This window comes from Chionomys nivalis, chromosome 2 (assembly GCF_950005125.1).
Source record: "Chionomys nivalis chromosome 2, mChiNiv1.1, whole genome shotgun sequence".
NCBI lineage: Eukaryota > Metazoa > Chordata > Mammalia > Rodentia > Cricetidae > Chionomys > Chionomys nivalis.
In genome coordinates this window covers 17,611,021-17,631,600 of record NC_080087.1, presented here as the reverse complement: position 1 = coordinate 17,631,600, position 20,580 = coordinate 17,611,021, and the positions used below count along the sequence as shown (strand labels likewise).

General features: G+C 44.1%; 1 protein-coding gene across 1 annotated transcript in view; it reads left to right on the top strand.

Annotated features, from left to right (window-relative positions):
- Positions 1–438: 438 nt before the first annotated feature.
- Ccdc170 (coiled-coil domain containing 170) overlaps positions 439–20,580 on the top strand; it is a 73,442-nt gene continuing 53,300 nt past the window's right edge. Inside the window, exons 1-3 of the mRNA XM_057754114.1 lie at positions 439–516; positions 17,855–17,983; positions 19,313–19,569. Coding sequence (XP_057610097.1) covers positions 439–516; positions 17,855–17,983; positions 19,313–19,569 — 464 coding nt within the window. The remainder of the gene's footprint in view (positions 517–17,854; positions 17,984–19,312; positions 19,570–20,580) is intronic.

Genomic DNA, 20,580 nt, shown 5'->3' with positions numbered 1-20,580 from the left:
CAGGACTGTTGATGGGAAAAAAATAGATATATTTATTCAAGGGTGGTTTGAGCCAGACATTCTGAATTTCCAGCCAGAAATCCAAGAATTTGGGAGGTTGAGGCAGGAGGATTACTATGATTGGAGGCCGGCTTAGTTTTCTTGGCGAGACTCCGTCTTTAAAAAACAGCAACAACCACAAAACACATACACACACAAATCCTGCAAATAAAAACAAACAACAGATTGTTTTCAGAAGTTTCTTCTGGCATAGGAAGGTCAACATATTGAAGGTAACCGAAAGTAACCTCAGTGTCAATGCCAATGGTTAACAACAACGAAAGCAAGAGTGGCTGTTAACTGGTGTTTCTCAGCTTGTGGATGTGCGATGTCTCTCCGTGACTGACAGGTCCATGAGGTGTTATGTTTTTCTCAGTGTAGCACTTGAGTGAGTAGTCCATGGCAGTTTACCCCATTACTGATGATAAGACAGACAAAGACAGTCTGCGTCCACAGCAGTTTACCCCATTACTGATGGTAAGACAGACAAAGACAGTCTGCGTCCACGGCATTTTACCCCATTACTGATGATAAGACAGACAAAGACAGTCTGTGAAACAGCTACTTGGCAACCATATGTGATGCATTCACGGTTGCTCTGAGGGAACATTACTGGGAAATTGGTGAATAATTCTGCAGCCTTGTTAAATGTCTTGAATTTGTCAATTACACGAAGAGGAATGTTCTTGTTTTAGGGAGATATGTCGAAGGACTTGGGGGTAATGGACCAACGTGTGTGCAAATTGTTCAAAAGTGATTCAGCAATCAGAAAACAATTCACACAGGAAGAGTAAATCAAACACAACCAAATGTTCTCATAATTGTTGACCGAGTCTAAAATATTCTTGAGTCCGTTGGGTTATTCTTGCAAGTTTTCTTCATAATGAAGTAAAAAAAAGCAAAACCAAAACCAGAAAATTACAACAAAACCTCACAATACATGCCAGTCAGCAAATGAAGTTACAGAGGAGAAAGTACTGTTTCTGGCAATGGAGTTTATAGTTTAGTGAAGTAATGAATAATTAGTAACAAGTGACGTATACCCAAGGGCCATGGCAAGCATGGCGAGTGCCAATGCACCAATTCGTGTAAGGATCCGGGGAATAATCACGGTGAAGCAAACTCAATGATGTGGGGCTTTCATAGACTAGAGTGTGGGGTGCGGGTAACGAGAAGCCTGAGATAGCTGAGTTCTGTCTTTGTCATGTGAGAACACGGGGTAGGGGGTCTTAAGAGCTATGCAAAGAGTTCTCACTGAGAAAACCTTGGTGTCAGGCTTCCCAGCTTTCTGAACTGTGAACAAGAAATGTTTGTCCAGGCTCTGGTGTTCTGTTATAATAAGACTGAGCTGACTGACAGACGGCCTTTGCTGAAGTTAGAATCTTCACTCATGGACTTGGGTCTTATACCCAGCAGATCCGGTTCAGGGCAGAAAGGCCTTCGGTGACATTATGGACAGTATCTTTAACTGAGGAATTGTTTCTCATAGGAGGGCTTTTTGTAGCCTTTGACCATGAAACATGAAATCGGGTCTTGGAGAAGTCGGTTTCTTAGAGGAATGGATTCTTGGGGCTCTCCCTTGCAGAACTGCATGCAAGGGCTGCTCTGACCCTTTTTGTGCACCTGAGTTCTCTTAGGTGTCCAGGAGATGATGGGTAAGTCCATGGCAAGGGCTGACAAAGAGAATGGATGAGTACAGTGAGCAGACACTTTAGGGATGATGTCACTTAGGAGGGGAGAATGAAACTTTCACTCACAACTCCATTCATTATCAGGAGACATTATCGGAGTGGAAATATGCATCCTTCCCTGAACAAGGAAACCCACCGCTTGGTTTCCTCTGTCTCCATGATGGTGATGGCGAGATTATCATGAATATGTTGGCGTGGGGCTGAGGATTAGGGGACCCTCTTCATGACTCAGTGACTCCAACTCTTTTCTCTTGGCCCTAATGGGCATCAGTGTTGTTTGAGTTCTTTTTTTTTTTTTTTTTTTTTTGGTTTTGGTTTTTCGAGACAGGGTTTCTCTGTGGCTTTGGAGCCTGTCCTGAAACTAGCTCTGTAGACCAGGCTGGTCTCGAACTCACAGAGATCCGCCTGCCTCTGCCTCCCGAGTGCTGGGATTAAAGGCGTGCGCCACCACGCCCGGCCCTTGTTTGAGTTCTTGGCTCTGCCTGGGCTTCCAAGGATTCAGCCAGCAACCTGGTCCACACATCCATTCTGTGGCCCTTGGAGTCTTTTCTTCCTCATTCCTTTAGGTTCTTTCTTTCTTTCTTTCTTTCTTTCTTTCTTTCTTTCTTTCTTTCTTTCTTTCTTTCTTTCTTTCTGTCTGTCTGTCTGTCTGCCTGCCTGCCTTTCTTTCTTTCTTTCTTTCTTTCTTTCTTTCTTTCTTTCTTTCTTTCTTTCTTTCTTTTTTTGGTGGGGGAGGAAAATAGAAAGCCACAGGAGAGTTTCCACCTAGCTGGTTGTCAACAGGGCTTTCTCCTGTCTCTATGCACTGAAGTGGGAGTGTCCCCAATATGTGGTCATTATCAGTCCCACCAGAGGCACCTAATGCCTCCTATGGAGAGAGATCCAGTTTAAATGCAAATACCCCACTAGGTCCTGGAGTCACTTAATTTTCCTGTGACTTCTTTAAGTCCAGTTTGAGAAATGATCTCATGAATATTGACTGAATTTTCCTTAGCTTTCTAGAAGTGTATATTTTAACAAAATATACACTAAGTTGACCAGATTAAAAATGTACATTTCTGAACGTGCAGAAGAAAAGAATTCATCTTTAAACAGTACCTGGAAAGAGATTTATGAATTAAAGTTAGATGAATTCCTTGTCCTCAACATTACATGTAAGATGCAAGCTGTTATTACAATAGACTATCACACAGCAATAGGGGTTAGGTCAAAATTCAATTTATGGGGAGATTATTTTTAACTTTTGACCAGACTGACACAGGATAGTAATATAACAATTAAGAATATGGGCTTTGGAGTCAAGCAATCTTTGTTTGCACTTGGAAGGGTCATTCATTCATTCATCCCACACCCATTTGCTGATGGCTAGTAACTGGAAAAACGGCAGTGAGCAAAACCAACATTCTCTTGCCTTAGTCTCTCAGGGGAAATGGATGTTGTATAAATAGTCCATTCCGATAAATGATAGCCACCTTGGTCACGACATAGAGGATAAAAGTTGGTACCACGTGAGGGATGACATGAGAACTTAATTTACACAGAAGGGTCAGAGGAAGCTGATTTCATGGCTGACAGGCCATGGTGGCTGGAGCAGAATGGGCGTGGAGGAGTTGGGATTGAGGGAGGGAAGGAGTGGACTCCTTGTCCTCTTAGGAGCAGAATGGACGTGGAGGAGTTGGGATTGAGGGAGGAAGGAGTGGACTCCTTGTCCTCTTAGGAGCAGAATGGACGTGGAGGAGTTGGGATTGAGGGAGGAAGGAGTGGACTCCTTGTCCTCTTAGGAGCAGAATGGACGTGGAGGAGTTGGGATTGAGGGAGGGAAGGAGTGGACTCCTTGTCCTCTTAGGAGCAGAATGGACGTGGAGGAGTTGGGATTGAGGGAGGAAGGAGTGGACTCCTCGTCCTCTTAGGAGCAGAATGGACGTGGAGGAGTTGGGATTGAGGGAGGAAGGAGTGGACTCCTTGTCCTCTTAGGGCCCTGCTTCCTTTGCACACAATGTGGCTAGCACCATCAGCATCACAAGGTCACTCCGGGATTAAATAATGCTGCATTGATTTATGCTTAGTACTGGCTTGGCTTCAGTATTTAACTCTTGGTAGCTATACAGACTAACCGTACTTCCTCTGAGAATTCAGGAGATAGTGTAGACAAAAGTAGTGTGGGTCAGGATTGGATCCTCTGAAGGGAATCTGCGTACAGAAGCATACAGCAGATGACTTAGAGAAGACTCAAGAAGAAAACATATTTTAAAAATACTATCTTAATTTATATTTTTGTGTATTTTGGTGATATACCAGATATGTACAGTAGTTTGCTTTATATAAACATAGTACTGGCAAGATACAAACGAAATTACTCGTAGAACCCAGGGTAAAGTCATGGGTTTAAGATGAGCAGTGGGGTTGGAGACAGGCTCTGCAGTGTACTCCCTCTGGGCCCTTGGGCAAGACCAAGCTGCTCAAGTCTTGTGACTTTACTGTAAGGGCTGGATGTGGCCAAGTTCATATAGTGATGGTTTGTGTTTATATGTTCCCAGTCCTTGAGAAAGGATCACTGAGTGTTGTTTCTTCAAGGGACAAAGACTTGAATACAGACATCTTTTCAACATGTGTGTGTACGATGCTTGTGTGCATGTGCGTGTGTAGATGTGCTGACGTCACAGAATCTGTGTAGAGGTCAGAGGACAGTCTTGGGTGTTGCCATTCCCTTTACACTTTGAGACAAAGTCAGCCTCTCTGTTGTTTTATAGTTGTGTGAGCCAAGCTAGCTGGCTGTGGGGTTCCTTTCCCTGCCTCCCATTTTCCTGCAGGAATGCAGGAACTACAGACACTTGCCCCTGGACTCAGCTTTGTGTGGGTTCTGCAGGGTTGAACTCAGTTCCATGTGTTAGCGTAGCTGCAATTTTACCCACTGAGATCTTCCCCTAGCCCTGAAAAATGATATTTTGGAAGGGCTGCAGAAATTATAAAAAGCTGCTGATTGAATAGTGACCCTGCATTAGGGACACCACGAGAACACACCCCACAGAATCAACTGCCTGGGACTCATGGGGGCCCATAGACATCAGAGAGCCCGTAGGGGTCTGACCTAGGTCCTCTGCATGTGTGTTATGGCTGAGTAGTTTGGTGTTCTTTTGGGATTCCTAACCCTGGAAGCAGGAGCTCTCTCTGACTCTCTTGCCTCCTTGTGGAACTCTCTTCCCTCTACTGGGTTGCCTCGTCCCGCCTTGATGTGATGGTATGTGCTTGGTCTTATTATAGCTTTGTTATGCTTGCCGTGTTTGGTTGATGTCCCTGAGAGGCCAGCTCTTTTTTTGAGGGGAGACAGAGGAGGGGTGGATGGGGAGAGGGGTAGAGGTAAGATGGAGTGGAGAGACTTGCGGGAGGGGAGGGAAGGAAAACTTCAGTCCGGATGTACTTTATGAGAGAATTAAAAAAAAATATGTAGTGACCCTTCATATGATGAATCTCAGTTTATTGGTGAAGTGTAAGTCAGTGTCGCTTTTATGTGAGACAGGCACTCAAATCCTTAAAATGTTTATTAGTTTTAACACAGCCATGTTGGAAGAGGCGGACTGGTAGAGGTTGCTGTCTCCTTGTGGTGTGGCAGCTTATCACAGTAAGCTCTGCGAAATGGAGCTCCCTCCCTCCAGCAGAGCTTCCTGCTCTCTCTCTGCCTTTATTTGGAGAATGCACCTGGGCCTGGAGGACTGACCTTATCTGAAAGCTGTCTCTAAACCAGACACCTGACTCATCTTTAGCTTGACCCTCGGCACAGATCCCTGCTGAGAAGACCTGTGCTAGGGACTCCATAGAACCCTACTGCCACATACTGAACCTTGTGATAAGAGCGTGCTACTCAATACAAATCAGGGTCTGTCACTGGTTCCCCAATATATTTCTACACTCTACAATAAAATTGAGGACTATCTCAATTTGTGCTCACAGGCTGCCAAAGCTGTCTGTCACCATCTGCCTCTTTCCCTTCTCAACCTGGTGGCCAAGGGCCCAGAGGGAAAGGGGACCCCCACAGCCATTTCTTTTTTTTTTTTTTTTTTTTTTTTTTTTTTTTTTGGTTTTTCGAGACAGGGTTTCTCTGTGGTTTTGGAGCCTGTCCTGGAACTAGCTCTTGTAGACCAGGCTGGTCTCGAACTCACAGAGATCCGCCTGCCTCTGCCTCCCGAGTGCTGGGATTAAAGGCGTGCGCCACCACCGCCCGGCTAGCCATTTCTTTTTCAGTAATCATTCCTAAGAATAAATTAAAATACATCTTTATGATGGAGTATTATGTAGGTGGTTAGAACTGCTAGGATTGTGGGGACCCTTGGAGATGGGCTAAATGCATTTTCCAGTAGAAGATGGGCATAAACATTTTGTGGGTCCTGGAGGAGAATTTTATGGCACAGACAGATGCATTTTTGGCGTCTGTTTGACAAGGGTGGACTTGAACTTGTGATGATTTATCCTGAATATCATCTTGATTGGACTCTGAGACGCCTCTGTATCACTAAAGCACAGTTGGCAGGTCTTTCACGGAGGACCAACTAAGGGGGAGAAAACCCGTCTTGAATGACTGCGGCACCATCCTAGAGGTGTGGGGCGGGCTTTATAGAGTAAACATGAACAGAGAGAAAGCTTGCTAGCGTAGGCATTCTTTATTGTTCCACTTCCTAGCTGCCATGCCGTGAGTTGCTCTTCTCCACCACCCCCCTCCACAGTGGACTAAGGCTGGGCTAGACATTGCGTGCTAGAGCGGAAATGAGGGAAGTGTGGATTCTGGTCAAATGAGATGTGCTGTGTATAGCTTGGGGAGATTATTCCTTACCTCGTTTACCTGGGAGGGTTTTGTAGGATGTTCGTGTTAATGTCCACCTTGCCAGGATCTAGAATCACCTAGGGAACAGGTCCCCAGGAATACCTGTGGGAGTTATCTAGTTAGGTTGGCCTCTGGACAAGCCTGTGGGGGATTATTGTGATTAACTGATGTGAGAAGAATCATTTTAATTGTAGGTAGGATCATTCCCTGGCCAGGAGATCGTAGAAAATATGAAATGGGAAATGTAAGTTGAGCAAGTATGTAAGCATGCATTCATCCCGTCTTCTTCCTATGGATGCAGTGTGAACAGCAGCTTCAAGTTCCCGCTGCCTTACCCCCATCCCTACCCATGACTGTACTTGGAACAGTGAGTTAAAATAAACCTTCTTCTTCATCATCTTCTTCCTCTTCCTCCTCTTCTTCTTTTTCTTCTTCATTTATTTATACTTTATGTGCACAAGTGTTTGCCCGTATGCATGTATGCGCACCACATGCATACCTGGGGTCTCCAGAGGAAAGTGTCAGATTCCCTGTAGCTGGAGTAACAGATGGTCAAGGGCTGACATGAGGGTGATTAGAGCCCAACCAGGGACCTCTGCAAGAATAGCAACAACCTGACTGCTGAATATCACTCTGTCCTGCCCTTCTTTTTAAAAGTTGCTTTTGTCAGGGAATTTTATCATTATAGCAACAAGGAAAGAAAAAAGACACCAAGGAAGTGATCAGGGCTTCCCAGCAAGATCAGCACAAAGGGAGATGGAAGGAAGGGAGTACAGGAATTCTTCCTACTGTGTCAATCTTTGCTTATTTCTGGATAAGGTTTTGGCAGAGCCACTCCAGTCCTGGTGTTGAACTGCTTCAACTCAGGTGTCTGAGAATTGATACTAATCCATGCAGGCTTCCATACTTGCCTAACAGAACACACCTTGCTATCTGTCATTGGGTCTCTACTGCTGGGAACAGATGCCATGGTGACAGCAACTCTTATAAAGGAAAATGTTTAATTGGGACTGGCTTACAGTTTTAGAGGTTTTAGTTCATTATCATCATGATAGGAAACATGGTGGCATGCAGGCAGGCAGGTGTGGTGCTGGAGAAGGAGCTGAGAGTCAACAGCTTAATCAGCAGGCAACCGGAAGAGGACTGGAAGTAGCTTGAGCACAGGAGACTTCAAAACCCACCCCATAGTGACACACTTCCTCCAGCAAGGTCACATCCACTCCAACAAAGTCACACCTCCTAATAGTGCCACTTCCTATGAGGGTATGGGAGCCAATTGCATTCAAACAACCACATTATCTAAATAGGAACCTGGGTCAGGTGGTGAAGTGCACACACCAAATGACTTGAATCTTGGAAACTAGGGGCTGGGGCTATATCTTGGGTGATAGCATACCTCCCTCACAACTGGCCTGAACTCACTGTGTAGACCAGGCTGTCCTCAAACTCACAGAGACCCACCTAGCTTTGTCTTCTGAGTGCTGGGATTAATATGCCCAGTTTACTCAGTTTTCTTATACCACTCTGAACCACGCCCCCCAGTGGGCTGGGCCTTCTTCCATCTATTAACAGTGAAGACAGTTCCTCACAGACATGGCCGTAGGCTACCTGTTCTGGGCATGCCCTCTTTGCAGATGATTCTACATTAGTGGACAATGAAAACTAAGGAGACTAGCCTCTGCTGCCTTCTTTGACTCCACAGCTGCCTTTACTCTTCTCCCTGGAGTCTGTAGGGAGAATAGGAGAAGTGAGGTAGTTTTAGTTTAAGGTAGGCCCACCTTTCAGAAGCACATGGTTCCTTCCTAAACTGAAGTCTATCACCTTGGTCCCAAAGAGCGTGGTCAGGACACTTGTTACTCTCATGCTACGTGAGGACAGCTGCTACGTATAGCAGTAGAAAGGGTTTGAGATCCACTTTGAATTGGACTTATTCTGGAATAAACTATAAAAATATCATTTTAAACAATTTATTGTGAATCTTGTTTCTTTGCAGAAATCATTTAAATTTTTGTTACTTGTGTTGTGATTTTCCTTCTATTACTTTCTGTAGGGCTGGATTTGTGGCTACGTATTGTTTAAATTTGTTCTTATCCTGGAATGTCTTGTTTTCTCCATTGATAGTGAACGATAGCTTGGCTGGGTATAGTAGTTTGGGTTTGCATCCATGGTCTCTTAGTTTCTGCAGTACATCTATCCAGGACCTTCTGGCTTTCATGGTTTCCATAGAGAAGTCAGGTGTAAGTCTGATCGGTTTACCTTTAAAAGTAACTTGCCCTTTTTCCTTTGCAGCTCTTAATATTCTTTCTTTAATCTGTATATTTTGTGTTTTGATTATAATATGGTGAGGGGATGTTTTTCTTTGATCCAGTCTGTTTGGTGTTCTGTATGCTTCTTGAATATTCAAAGGAATATCTTTCTTTATGTTGGGAAAGTTTTCTTCTATAATTTTGTTAAAAATATTTTCTGGACCTTTGAGTTGTGATTCTTCTCCTTCTTGTATCCCTATTATTCTTGGGTTTGGTCTTTTTATTGTGTCCCATATTTCCTGAATGTAGACCAGGCTGGTCTCGAACTCACAGAGATCCGCCTGCCTCTGCCTCCAGAGTGCTGGGATTAAAGGCGTGAGCCACCACCGCTGGCCAGTTTGTGTCTGTAACCTCACTGCTGGGGAAGCAGGGACAGAAACTCTGGAGGACACTGCCTAGCCAGCCAGCCAGATCAGGGAGCTTCTGGTTCAGTGAAAGACCCTGTCTCAAAATGCATGGTGGCGAATGATTATGAAAGACACATGACATAGACCCTTGGTCTCCACAAGCACCTACACATATATGTAAATACATACACACACACGCATGCATGCATATAAACATGTGTACCTGTATATACAAAAGCAAGCATGCACATGCATACACATACATACACACAGGAGGAACAAGACCTAAAGCCCTAAACAAGCAGAGATCATGAAGCATGTAACTTCTGCAGTCTCTAAACTCCTCAGCAGGCTTTCAGTTATCTCTTAAGATTTTCAGTATGGAAGTCCATCACTATAAAAATAGTTAAATCTGTATACAAAGTGTACGTGTTTATGGGCATCTTGCAGTTTATGGGCATCTTTGGCAGACAAGAGACAGAAGTTAATTGCTTTCCTTTAGGGACTGTGGACATTGCCAAAGTTGCTACTGCTCCCTTTGAGAATCATTTCTACTCTCTTTTTTTTTAAAATATTTATTTATTTACTTATTATGTATACAATATTTTGTCTGTGTGTATGCCTGCAGGCCGGAAGAGGGCACCAGATCCCATTACAGATGGTTGTGAGCCACCATGTGGTTGCTGGGAATTGAACTCAGGACCTTTGGAAGAGCAGGCAATGCTCTTAACCTCTGAGCCATCTCTCCAGCCCCTCATTTCTACTCTTGAGCCTCTTCAGCAGTAATGAATACACAGATTTTTTTTTCCTGGTGGGTGTCTTTCAGACCACTCAGAGTACTTTGCATGCACATTTGTACCTAGAGAAGTTATTATTTTGTTTAGCATGTACTCTTAAAACTAAACAGTGGATTTGGGCAGATGGTTCAGCTGTTAGGGTACTGTCTACCCTTCCAGAGATCCTGAGTTGGATTGCCAGCACCACCGTGGTAGCTCATAACCTTTGCAACCTCAGTTCCAGGGGAGCCAGCATTCCCCTCTGACCTCCAGGGGCCACATGTGGTGCAGAGACATGCATTCAGGCAAAACACCCATCCATAAAGTAAAAACAAATACACCTTAAAGACATGAATGGTGTGATACTACTAGCTTTGTTCTCTAAGTCGCTTTATTTACAGAACTATGCTTGTGAGATCTCCTTATGGTCATCACATAGATTTAGTTTGGTTCTTTTTTTCCCCCCTTTTAAAAATTTTGTGTTAGGCTGAGGCATCATGGTCTCTTCCCAGGCAGTTTGGTGTGTTCACTGGTGTCCTCCATTCAGCTAGCCTTTGGGCAGTCATGTTGGTGAGACTCTAAGGAGGAGCTTCTGGTTGCTAGGAGACATAATCTCACAGCACAGTCCTTGCTCTTCAGGTTCTTAATGCTCTTTCTGCCCCGTCTTCTGCATGTTCCCTGAGCTTTAGGTACAGGACTGAATTGTAGATGTAGCCTTTGGGACTGGGCTCTACAGCTCTGCATTTTGTTTTTTTTTTTTTTTGTTTGTTTGTTTTTTTTGGTTTTTTGAGACAGGGTTTCTCTGTGGTTTTGGAGCCTGTCCTGGAACTAGCTCTTGTAGACCAGGCTGGTCTCGAACTCACAGAGATCCGCCTGCCTCTGCCTCCCGAGTGCTGGGATTAAAGGCGTGCGCCACCACCGCCCGGCAACAGCTCTGCATTTTGATTGGTTGTGGCTTTCTGTAGTGGTCTCCATCTGTTGCAAGGAGAAGCTTCCTTGATGAGATAAAGACATTGTGGGTCTAAGGATAAATGTTTATAGATTGTTGTCAGGGTTAGTTTGGTTCTTTTAACTGCTTTCTAAGTTCTCATCTTATGGATAGACAAAAGCTTGCTATTTCCTGTTGTAATAAGTATTATGAACCATAAGCCTCACATAGAACTGGACAGACTATGGGGCAGAGTATACGCCAAAGTGACTACCACCTTTTATACACCAATTCACAAAGTATACATTGAACGTATATGGCACATGAAAGCAACCATTGTTATAAATTGTGTTTTTTCTTCTCTCTCTTCCTTGTTCCCCTCTTCCTCCTTCCTTCCCCCCTCCATCTTCGTACTATTGGGTTGTTTTTTTTTTTTTTTAAACCTGTCAATATAATTTTCTTTTGGATCCCTACTTTCCTCAGTTTTTAAATTTTTTTTTTGTTTCTTTTTTCAAGACAGGGTTTCTCTGTGGCTTTGGAACATGTCCTGGAACTAGCTCTTGTAGACCAGGCTGGTCTCGAACTCACAGAGATCCACCTGCCTCTGCCTCCCGAATGCTGGGATTAAAGGTGTGCGCCTCCACCGCCCGGCTACTTTGCTCAGTTTTAAGTAGTGACTTAGGGACAGCCCTAGTAGTAGGGCCATTGTAAAGAGCTCTAGAATAGCGTATTCTTTGCAATGGCTATATTGAATTAGGATATATATATTATATAATATATATTCAATAATGGAAGAGTGTGGTAATTCAGTTGAACATTATGGATGCCGGAGCAGAGGGAGAATGGCTTTGAGACCCACCCATGAGAACAGAATGAACTTAAGAGCTTTTGTGTGTCCCATACTGGCAGTGGTTTTCTTCCTTCTCTTTCTTTTCCTCCCCCTCCTCCTCCTCCCCCTCCTCCTCCTCCCCCTCCTCCTCCTCCCCCTCCTCCTCCTCATCCCCCTCTTCCTCCTCCCACTCTTCCTCCTCCCCCTCCTCCTCCTCCTCCCCCTCTTCCTCCTCCCCCTCCTCCTCCTCCCCCTCTTCCTCCTCCTCCCCCTCCTCCTCCTCCTCCCCCTCTTCCTCCTCCCCCTCCTCCTCCTCCGCTTCCTCCTCCTCCTCCTTTTTATTTTTGTCCATGGGATAATAAGACAGCTAGGCACTGTAGTAGCAAGACTGGCTTGAGACACTGTCCCCAGGTCAGATAACTGGGCACATTGTTTATTAAATTATGAGTGAGCTTCTCTTTGCTTTCTGGCCCTGAACTTCGAAACTCTCCTTTATTCTGAAAAGACTACAAGCCACTGAAAGGCAATTTCATTCATTATTATAATAGTATCAGTAGCAGAATCCAATCATATGTAGTTGGCTCTCTAAAATTAATATAAAATTGCTTCATGGGCTAGCTGGGTACCTAATGGCTTCAATTGTCCACGTGGGAGGACAGATGGATGAGGCCTTAATTTTGCCAGTGTGGATAGAGTGAAAAAAAATGAAGTGAAGATTGTTTAATACTTACAGTTAAAGTTGAGGGATTTAAAAAAAGCTACAGGAGGACTTGATTTAAAAAAAAAAAAAAACCCTCCTGGAATATCAACTTCCACCTGTGTTCCAGTCTGTGCTACCACAGTCTCCTCTTGGGCATTGTGGTCTTCATAGATAAACAGCAGGCATAGTCTATTTTAGCTATGCTTGTCCCTTTTTAAAAAACCTCAATAGGGGATGGAGGATGAGGTGAAAACAAGGTCCTCTAAATCAATGTGATCGAAGTTCATTTGAACTCCCAAAGACAGAAGCAGCATGCACCGGGCATACACAGGTCTGCACCAGGTCCTTTGGGTAGATATTATGACTTCCGGTTTAGTGATGTTTTTTATGGGATTCCTGAGTGTGTGAACTAGTGGGTCTTCGATTCTTGTGCCGTCTTTTGCACTCCTTTCCTTCTGTTTGTCTTGTGCAATGCCAATGTGTTAGTTTTTTTTATCTTATTATGTTTAATTTTGCTATATTTTATTACTATCCTTTAGAAGCCGGTTTGTTTTCCAGGAGGAGACAGAGAGGGAATGGATCCAGGCAGGAGGGGAGTTGCAGAGGAGTGGGAGGAGTAGAGAGAGGGAAGAGAACTGTAATCAGGTTATAGCATGTGAGAAAAATAGATTTTCAATCAAAAGGAAAAAACTTACACAGAGGACGTGAATTCTGCTGAGGAAAGTAATGTACAGTCCTTGCGAAGGACCTGGAAAATATGGGAAAACGAAAGAACCACCGTATTTCTTGCCAGCATTTTAAAACTTATATTTAGTTATACAAATGATATAAAACTAAGCCGTTGCACTGTTACTCCATGTTCAACACTGGTTCCCCTGCTGGAGGTCATTATTGCCATCAGGCATGTGTGTTTTGCTGCTCCGCTCACCTTGATTTGTTCAGGTGTACCTATAGGAGACACACATGGTGGTATTTTTTCCTTTTTCTTTTGGTTTATGAACACCACATCAGATTGTAGCTCTATACGTTGTTGGCTTTGTTCAGTGATGTCTCTTGGAAACAATATAATGCTCTGATGTAGATCTGTCTCCTATTTGCTGTGTTGTGAGGTTCTGCAGCTCAGGAGACCTTTGTTTGATAACTGTCACGTGAACAGGAGTCACGTGAACAGGAGTTCACATTGCTCTAATAGCCTCTTCCCTTTTGCTGTTATTAGAAATCACAGAATAGTAATAATTATCTTTATGCATGTCTCTGCATACATGCATAAATGGTTTTCAAGGGGAAGTAGCTGGAAAGTTGAGATGTGGGTGTTTGTTTGCTTTGGTAGTGCAAGAGATTGACACAAGGCTTTGCACAAGTTTGGTAAGCTCACCACATGGAGCGCTTCTTACCCAGAGCCCTGCTTTAACCAGAATACATCCTTGTCCAGCCATGAACATCTGAAGGTGTTAATCCTTTTGATACAGACCTGCTTTAGGCCAGGAGCTGCTAAGATGAAGGGCTATTTCTGAACTGTTCCATAGGGCTCTTCATATTATATCCTGTGGGCACATTGCATTTTTACTGGGAGACATAAGACTATGAAATAATTGCATCACTACCTAAGTGATGTGTGCTTTGTTGTTGAAAGAGATCATAGCCATTGGGGAACTTATTTTCCTAATAAAACTTTTATTAAATGGTGGGCTGTGTACACTAAGGTTGAAACCTCTCCTGAGGACAGTTCAGGCTCTCATGGCCTCATGTGGGAAGTGCAGCCGTGGTGGCGAGGGTCAGTGGGCCCTTCTGAATCCCGAATGAGGATGGTAGGAGTGACCCTGGCACTAAGAGCTTCCACTCAACCTCTTCTGCTCTCTCCCCAGGAGGACTTAGCCACCTTGACTGTGTTGCGACTCCAAACACTGGCTGTCACTAAGGGTCCTGGAGGCTTTCTTTGACATCTTGTGGATTGCCACACCCAGGCCATGGCAATGTTTGTTGTTCGTTCAGGGCTGCTTAGTGACTTGTATGTGTGTGTGTGTCTGTGTGCGTGTGCTCGTGAATGTGTCAAGCGTGGGCGGTTGGCCACTGTGTAGTCTCTGGCAGTCATTAGTGGTTTTACTCACATGTCCTCTGAGGCACGAGGGTATTCCATGCAATTTTCCTTTCCATGACCTCTTCCATGCTCCTTCAAAAATGAGTGGTTTCCTTACATGTCTTCCACGAAGACCACAGGACCTGGAGAATTCAGAGGTGGGTATAGACATATGTCTGTTTTAGTCATTTTTTCTCATGGCTGTGGTAAGCAATGGAAGGAAGGAAGAGTTTACTCTGGCTTAGAGGTTGAGGGTGCAGTACATCATGACCAGGATGGCAGAGTGGCAAGTGTGTGGGGCACCTGTCACTCTGCACTCTCAGTCAGGAAGCCTAGAGTGATGCTTGCTCATTTTTATTAAGTTTATGACCCCCAGCTCATGGGATGGTACCGTTTACCACCCCACGTCAGCTCTCATCTAGGTTCTGCTACAGCCCGTGCTCTCTGCAGTCATTCCATGGTCATGGTGTCCTGTGGCAGTCCATGCTCCCTACAGTCATTCCATGGTCATGGTGTCCTGTGGCAATCCGTGCTCCCTACAGTCATTCCATGGTCATGGTGTCCTGTGGCAATCCGTGCTCCCTACAGTCATTCCATGGTCATCGTGTCCTGTGGCAGTCCGTGCTGCCTACAGTCATTCCATAGCCATCGTGTCCTATGGCAGTCCTTGCTGCCTACAGTCATTCCATGGTCATGGTGTCCTGTGGCAGTCCGTGCTCCCTACAGTCATTTCATGGTCATCGTGTCCTGTGTAGAAAGCAGATCAAGTGATCTTCAGCTAAGCTTGTCAACCAACCCAGTCTAAACACTCCCTCACACACATCCCCTGGGTTTATTTTTCTGGTTATTTTTTTAAATATTTTTTTAAATATTTACTTATTTATTATGTATACAATGTTCTGTCTGTGTGTATGCCTGCAGGCCAGAAGAGGGCACCAGACCTCATTACAGATGGTTGTGAGCCACCATGGGTTGCTGGGAATTGAACTCGGGACCTTTGGAAGAGCAGGCAATGCTCTTAACTGCTGAGCCATCTCTCCAGCCCTTTTTCTGGTTATTTTTACCTCCTGTGAAAGGGCCGGAGAGATGGCTCAGTGGTTAAGGGCATACACTACTCTTCTAGAGGACCCCAGTTCAGTTCCTAATTCCTGCATCAGGGGGGCGCACCACTATCTACTCTATATAGCTCTAGCTCCAGGGGATCTTATATCCTCTTCTGCACACACACACACACACACACACATACACACACACACACCACATCACACAACACACACACACCACCCTGTTGAGGTAGCATCATTAACCACAGCAACATTCAAACTAAGGAACCATATATGTATACGTAGACACGAAGAGCAGAAAGGACTGGAGGTGGCAGATTGGGACCTGCCCTGCTGAATCTGCTGCTCAGCTGTGTTTACTTGGTTCACGTTTTTCTTTTTTAAACATTAAAGTCCCTTGTCAAGCTGCAAAAACTGGGAAAGCTTTCCTTTAAAAAGTCAAATACATGGCTTGTCTTGCGAAATTGGAATGAGGGGCTGGAGAGATGGCTCAGTTGTTGTACTTCCAGAGGACCTGGGTTTGATTACCACAAGGCAGCTCACAACCACCTATAGCTCCAGCACCCTCTCTGGCCTCTTCAGGAATTAGACACACACGTGGGGCACAGGTATGCATGCAGGCAAAACAACCAGAAACATAAAATAAAGTGAAATCTAAAACAAATAAGCAAAAACAAAAAGCAAGATTTGGCCAGGCAGGGACCCTTAGTTTTGCATCAGCAGCTGTCAGTGAAGCCAAGAACTGTTGCCTTCGGGAAGGACCCCGACTTCTGAAGTCTCCACCATCCCACCCTTCACCTCATGCATTCATTTAAGTCACTTTCGTGACCTGAGGGAGGTGGTGATATTGAGAAAAATGGCAAAACAAACCATGAGCAAGACGGCAACCTTTTACGTGTGAGCTGTGTGATCCCTTGGCAAAGACATGAGATCAGAAAGCAGCCGATCGATCCCCTTCATATTTAGAGACCAGTGAAGGTTGCTCCACAGGCTATAGCAGCTAGAAAGAGCCTCTTTTAAGAACTCGTTGCTGCCTCTTTTTTTTGTTTGGGGCCGATGTGAGCTATTGTTTAAGTAGAAGGTAACTTAAAAATATTATTTTATTTTTTTGTGCATGTGTGTGAATGATTTGTGTGTTCATTCACGGCCAGGGTCTCTTAGCATGGTTCTCCTGTGGAGGTCAGAGGAAAGCCTCGGATGCTGGTCCTCACCTTCCACCTGGTTTGAGACAGGATCTCTTTGTAGTTCAGTGCTGTGTACTCCAGGCGGGGGCTGGCCTGTGAGCTACAGGGATTCCTCTGTCTCTGCCCTGCCTCTCCCTGGAGAATTGCTGGCACAGATAGATTCCTGGCTTTTATATGGGTCCTAGGGATTTGAACTCAAGTCCTCACATTTGCATGGCAAGTGATTTATCCACCGAGCTATCTTCCTATGAGCCATCTTCCTAGCTAGGAAAATACTTTAAACTAGCAAACACCAATTTTTTCTTTCTTGCTTGGTCTTCTTCTTCTTCTTCTTCTTCTTCTTCTTCTTCTTCTTCTTCTTCTTCTTCTTCTTCTTCTTCATCTTCATCTTCATTTTCTTCTTCATTCTTTTCCTTCTTCCTTCTCCTCTTCTTCTTGTTCTGTTGTTTTGTTTTGTGCTTTATGAGATAGGGTCTCATGTAGCCAATGCTGGCCTTGAAGTTGCTAAGTGGTCAATGTTAATCTTAAAGTCCTGATCCTATTGCTTCCAACCCCCAAGTGCTACCATGCCTGTTTTGTTTTTTTTTAACCGTCCCCTCTTTTTGCCTTCCTTCCTTCTTTCCTTCCTTCCCTCCCTCCCTCCCTTCCTCTCTCCCTCCCTCTTTTCTTTCTTTCATTGAAGCTCCATCCAACCCAAAGCATCAGTCATCTACTCCTGAGCAGCCACATTATTTTTCTCATATAATAAGATCTATTTTTCTTGTAAGATATAGGGTTTTTCTATGTTGTACGGGTTGGCCTCTTCACACTCTCAATCCTCCAGTCTCAGCTTCTTGAGTGCTACGGTTATAGGTGTTGGCCATGGCATCCAAATGCCTCATGTCTCTACCATGGTCTCAGGAGTGTGTGAATCATTATGTCTTGGGCTGCCTCTTTCTTTTCAACTTTAAGAACTAGCCACAGCACATTCTTGGTAGCATTTTCTATGCATTTGAAATACAAAGAAAATTTCCCTCTGAGATGTCTTTGTGCAACCTCAGAGGACAGACTGTCTAACACTTCTTTTAATGCTTTGTCTTTTGGGGAACCTGTACCAGGAAACTGCCAGTCAACCCACGGAATTTCCAGTCATCCGGGAACAGCTGAACCACTACCGGACTATGGCTGAAAACATTCAAAGCGAACTTGCAGCGACTTTGGTCAAATTTGAATGTGCTCAGTCTGAGGTGAGACATTGCACACATCTCATCGCCCAGAAGGGCATCCTTTTAGCCTTTCACACACTGAAACAGGTGGCTGAGGATTAGAAACAGGATAGTGAGCAAGGGATTCTGCCTATTGACAAAGTTTAGACTTACTTTCTCATGTGCTTAGCACCTCCGACTCCATGCTGGCTTTTAGATTTCGGTGAAGTCTGTATAACCTGGGGACACCCGAGGACGATGGGTTAAAGTTGCATGGGCCTTGGGGGACTTGAAGTCGGCTTCAGAATGTCTTCCCTTAACATGGATTGCTTGTACTTCAAAGCTCATAGAAGGAATTCTGAATTCTCTTCATGTGAGAGCTCTGATCGTCTGGGCAAATTCCAAGAATGGCTAGTGTAGCAGAGTTTCAAAGCCTCTCTGGACTCATTCTGCTCCGGGAGCAGTGGTGGTGGGGGGGTCCAGCCTGTGACGACGTAACTAACAGGGTCACTGAGGGTGCCAGGGACCAGAGGAGAGATGAACTTGTACCATGTGTGTGAAGCTGCTTGCACGCACACTCCCAGTTCCAAAGAACCACATGTGTGTGAAGATGGTCCCACACAAGAGACCAGACATTCTCCGTCAGTAGGATGCAAACACCTTCCAGCATTTTGATGCTTCAGAACCCACAGAGGTCCAAAAGTTCCCTTTGTGTAATTTCTCTTTGTTGCTATACTTCCCCCAGGAATCTGAATATTATTATTATTATTATTATTATTATTATTATTATTATTTTACCACCTACAATTGTGGTCTAGAAGGCAAACAGGAGAAGTGCAGTGGTATCCCGGACATCTGAATTTACTTGAGAAAATAGTTGGGGCCGTGAAATCACAGGGTGACTTAGAGGTTCCCCGAGTCATTGTAAATCAGCACTGCATGCAGCAACGCTGACAGAGAAAATGGGATCCCACTCTGAAATATTTTATTGCTTTCTGTAATATCGACCACAAATGTTTCCTGAGTAGCATGAAATTGGCTCAAGACATTGCTCAGTTTTTTTTTTGGTCTGTGTGCTGGGTATTCAAAGTCTCTCACACTCCACACCATTACTCTTCTATGAGGCTATCATACCAGCCTTCAACTGATTTTTGAAAAAGAGAAGACCATCACTATTAGTCAGGAATTTATTCAGTCGTGATCTCCAATTTGGTTACACAGATCCAAATTCAAGAAAGAGAAAATGAAATTGGACTGGTCATGAATAAAAGATGAAAATTTCAATTACCATTTTGGCTCCTTTGGTAGGCAGTTCACTGGCACATTGTTAAACCCCTTTGCCCTCTTCCCCCACTTTCTCTTTACGTTTAGCTTCGAGAGCTCCGCTCCAAGATGCTTTCCAAAGAAGTTTGCTGTCAAGAGCTGAAGGCTGAAATGGAGAACTACAAAGAAAACAGTGCCAGAAAATCGTCTCTCCTCGTCTCTCTGAGAGGCAGGGTGCAGGAGCTCCAAGAGGAATCGGCAGCACTCTCCACTTCTAGACTCAGAACCGAGATGTCCGCACACACCACGATGAAGGAGAACCAGGAACTCATGAAGACAGTCCTAGAACTGGATGAAAAGCTACAGTAAGAAAGTTAGAAATGACTCCCCGCTTGTTCGCGGCCAGACTGGCTTTAGATCTCAGCCTAGGTCTTGAGTGGACTTTGAATGTTATGCATTGTTTTTCCTTGAAACTCAAATTGAAAAAAAAAAAATCAGACCTCAAATATCTTTGTAGTCTTGGAAACTTTGCTAGAGTTCATATGTCGTCAAGTATTTCAGCAAACACAGCTTGTCTTATGCGTGTTTGAACCCGTTTAATAAGAACTGCAAACGCTTATCATATGAATAGCTGCAAGAGTTTCTTTAAACAGAGCTTAACTCTAGAGTGACAGGGAGCCCACAGGAGTGTATTTAGTGGATAGCTAAAAAGTGCAAGGAAGCCTGACTGCTCTAGACAGTCTTCATTCGATTTGATTGGCATTTTATGCAAGGAACTCACAAAACTCAGGTGTTTCACTCTTGGTTCAGCCAAGAGGTCACTATTAAAATGAAATTGAGAACTGCTTGCTCCTAAAATATATTTTAAAATTCTATGTATAATTTTATTTTTTTAAAGACAAGAGTCTTTCCGTGTAATCCTGGCTATTCTAGAATGGTAGACCAGGCTAGCCTCAAACTCAGAGATCTGCCTACCTTTACTTCCCAAGTGTTGGGATTATGTTCTTATGTTTTGGGGACTTGGTGTTCTATGTAGTCTTGAACTTAAGATTGTTCTGCCTCTGTCCCCTGAACGCTAGGGTTACACTCATGGCATACCATGATCAGTTTTAAACATCATTATTAATAAAGTAGCTGATACTATTTTCATGTATTCCATCTTAAAAAAATGAACCAGTGCCTCTAGCCCCTGTCCTCTTCCACCTATAACAAGACTTCTTTTTTGTTTGTTTGCTTGATTTTAAGACAGGGTCTCCCTGAATAGCCTGGGTGTTGAGTTCATTCCTTTTCCTCCTGAGAGCTTAGATTACAGGAGTTCTTTAAGGATTTTTTGTGAACCCAGGATTTAGTACATAGGTATATTCATTAATTATCTA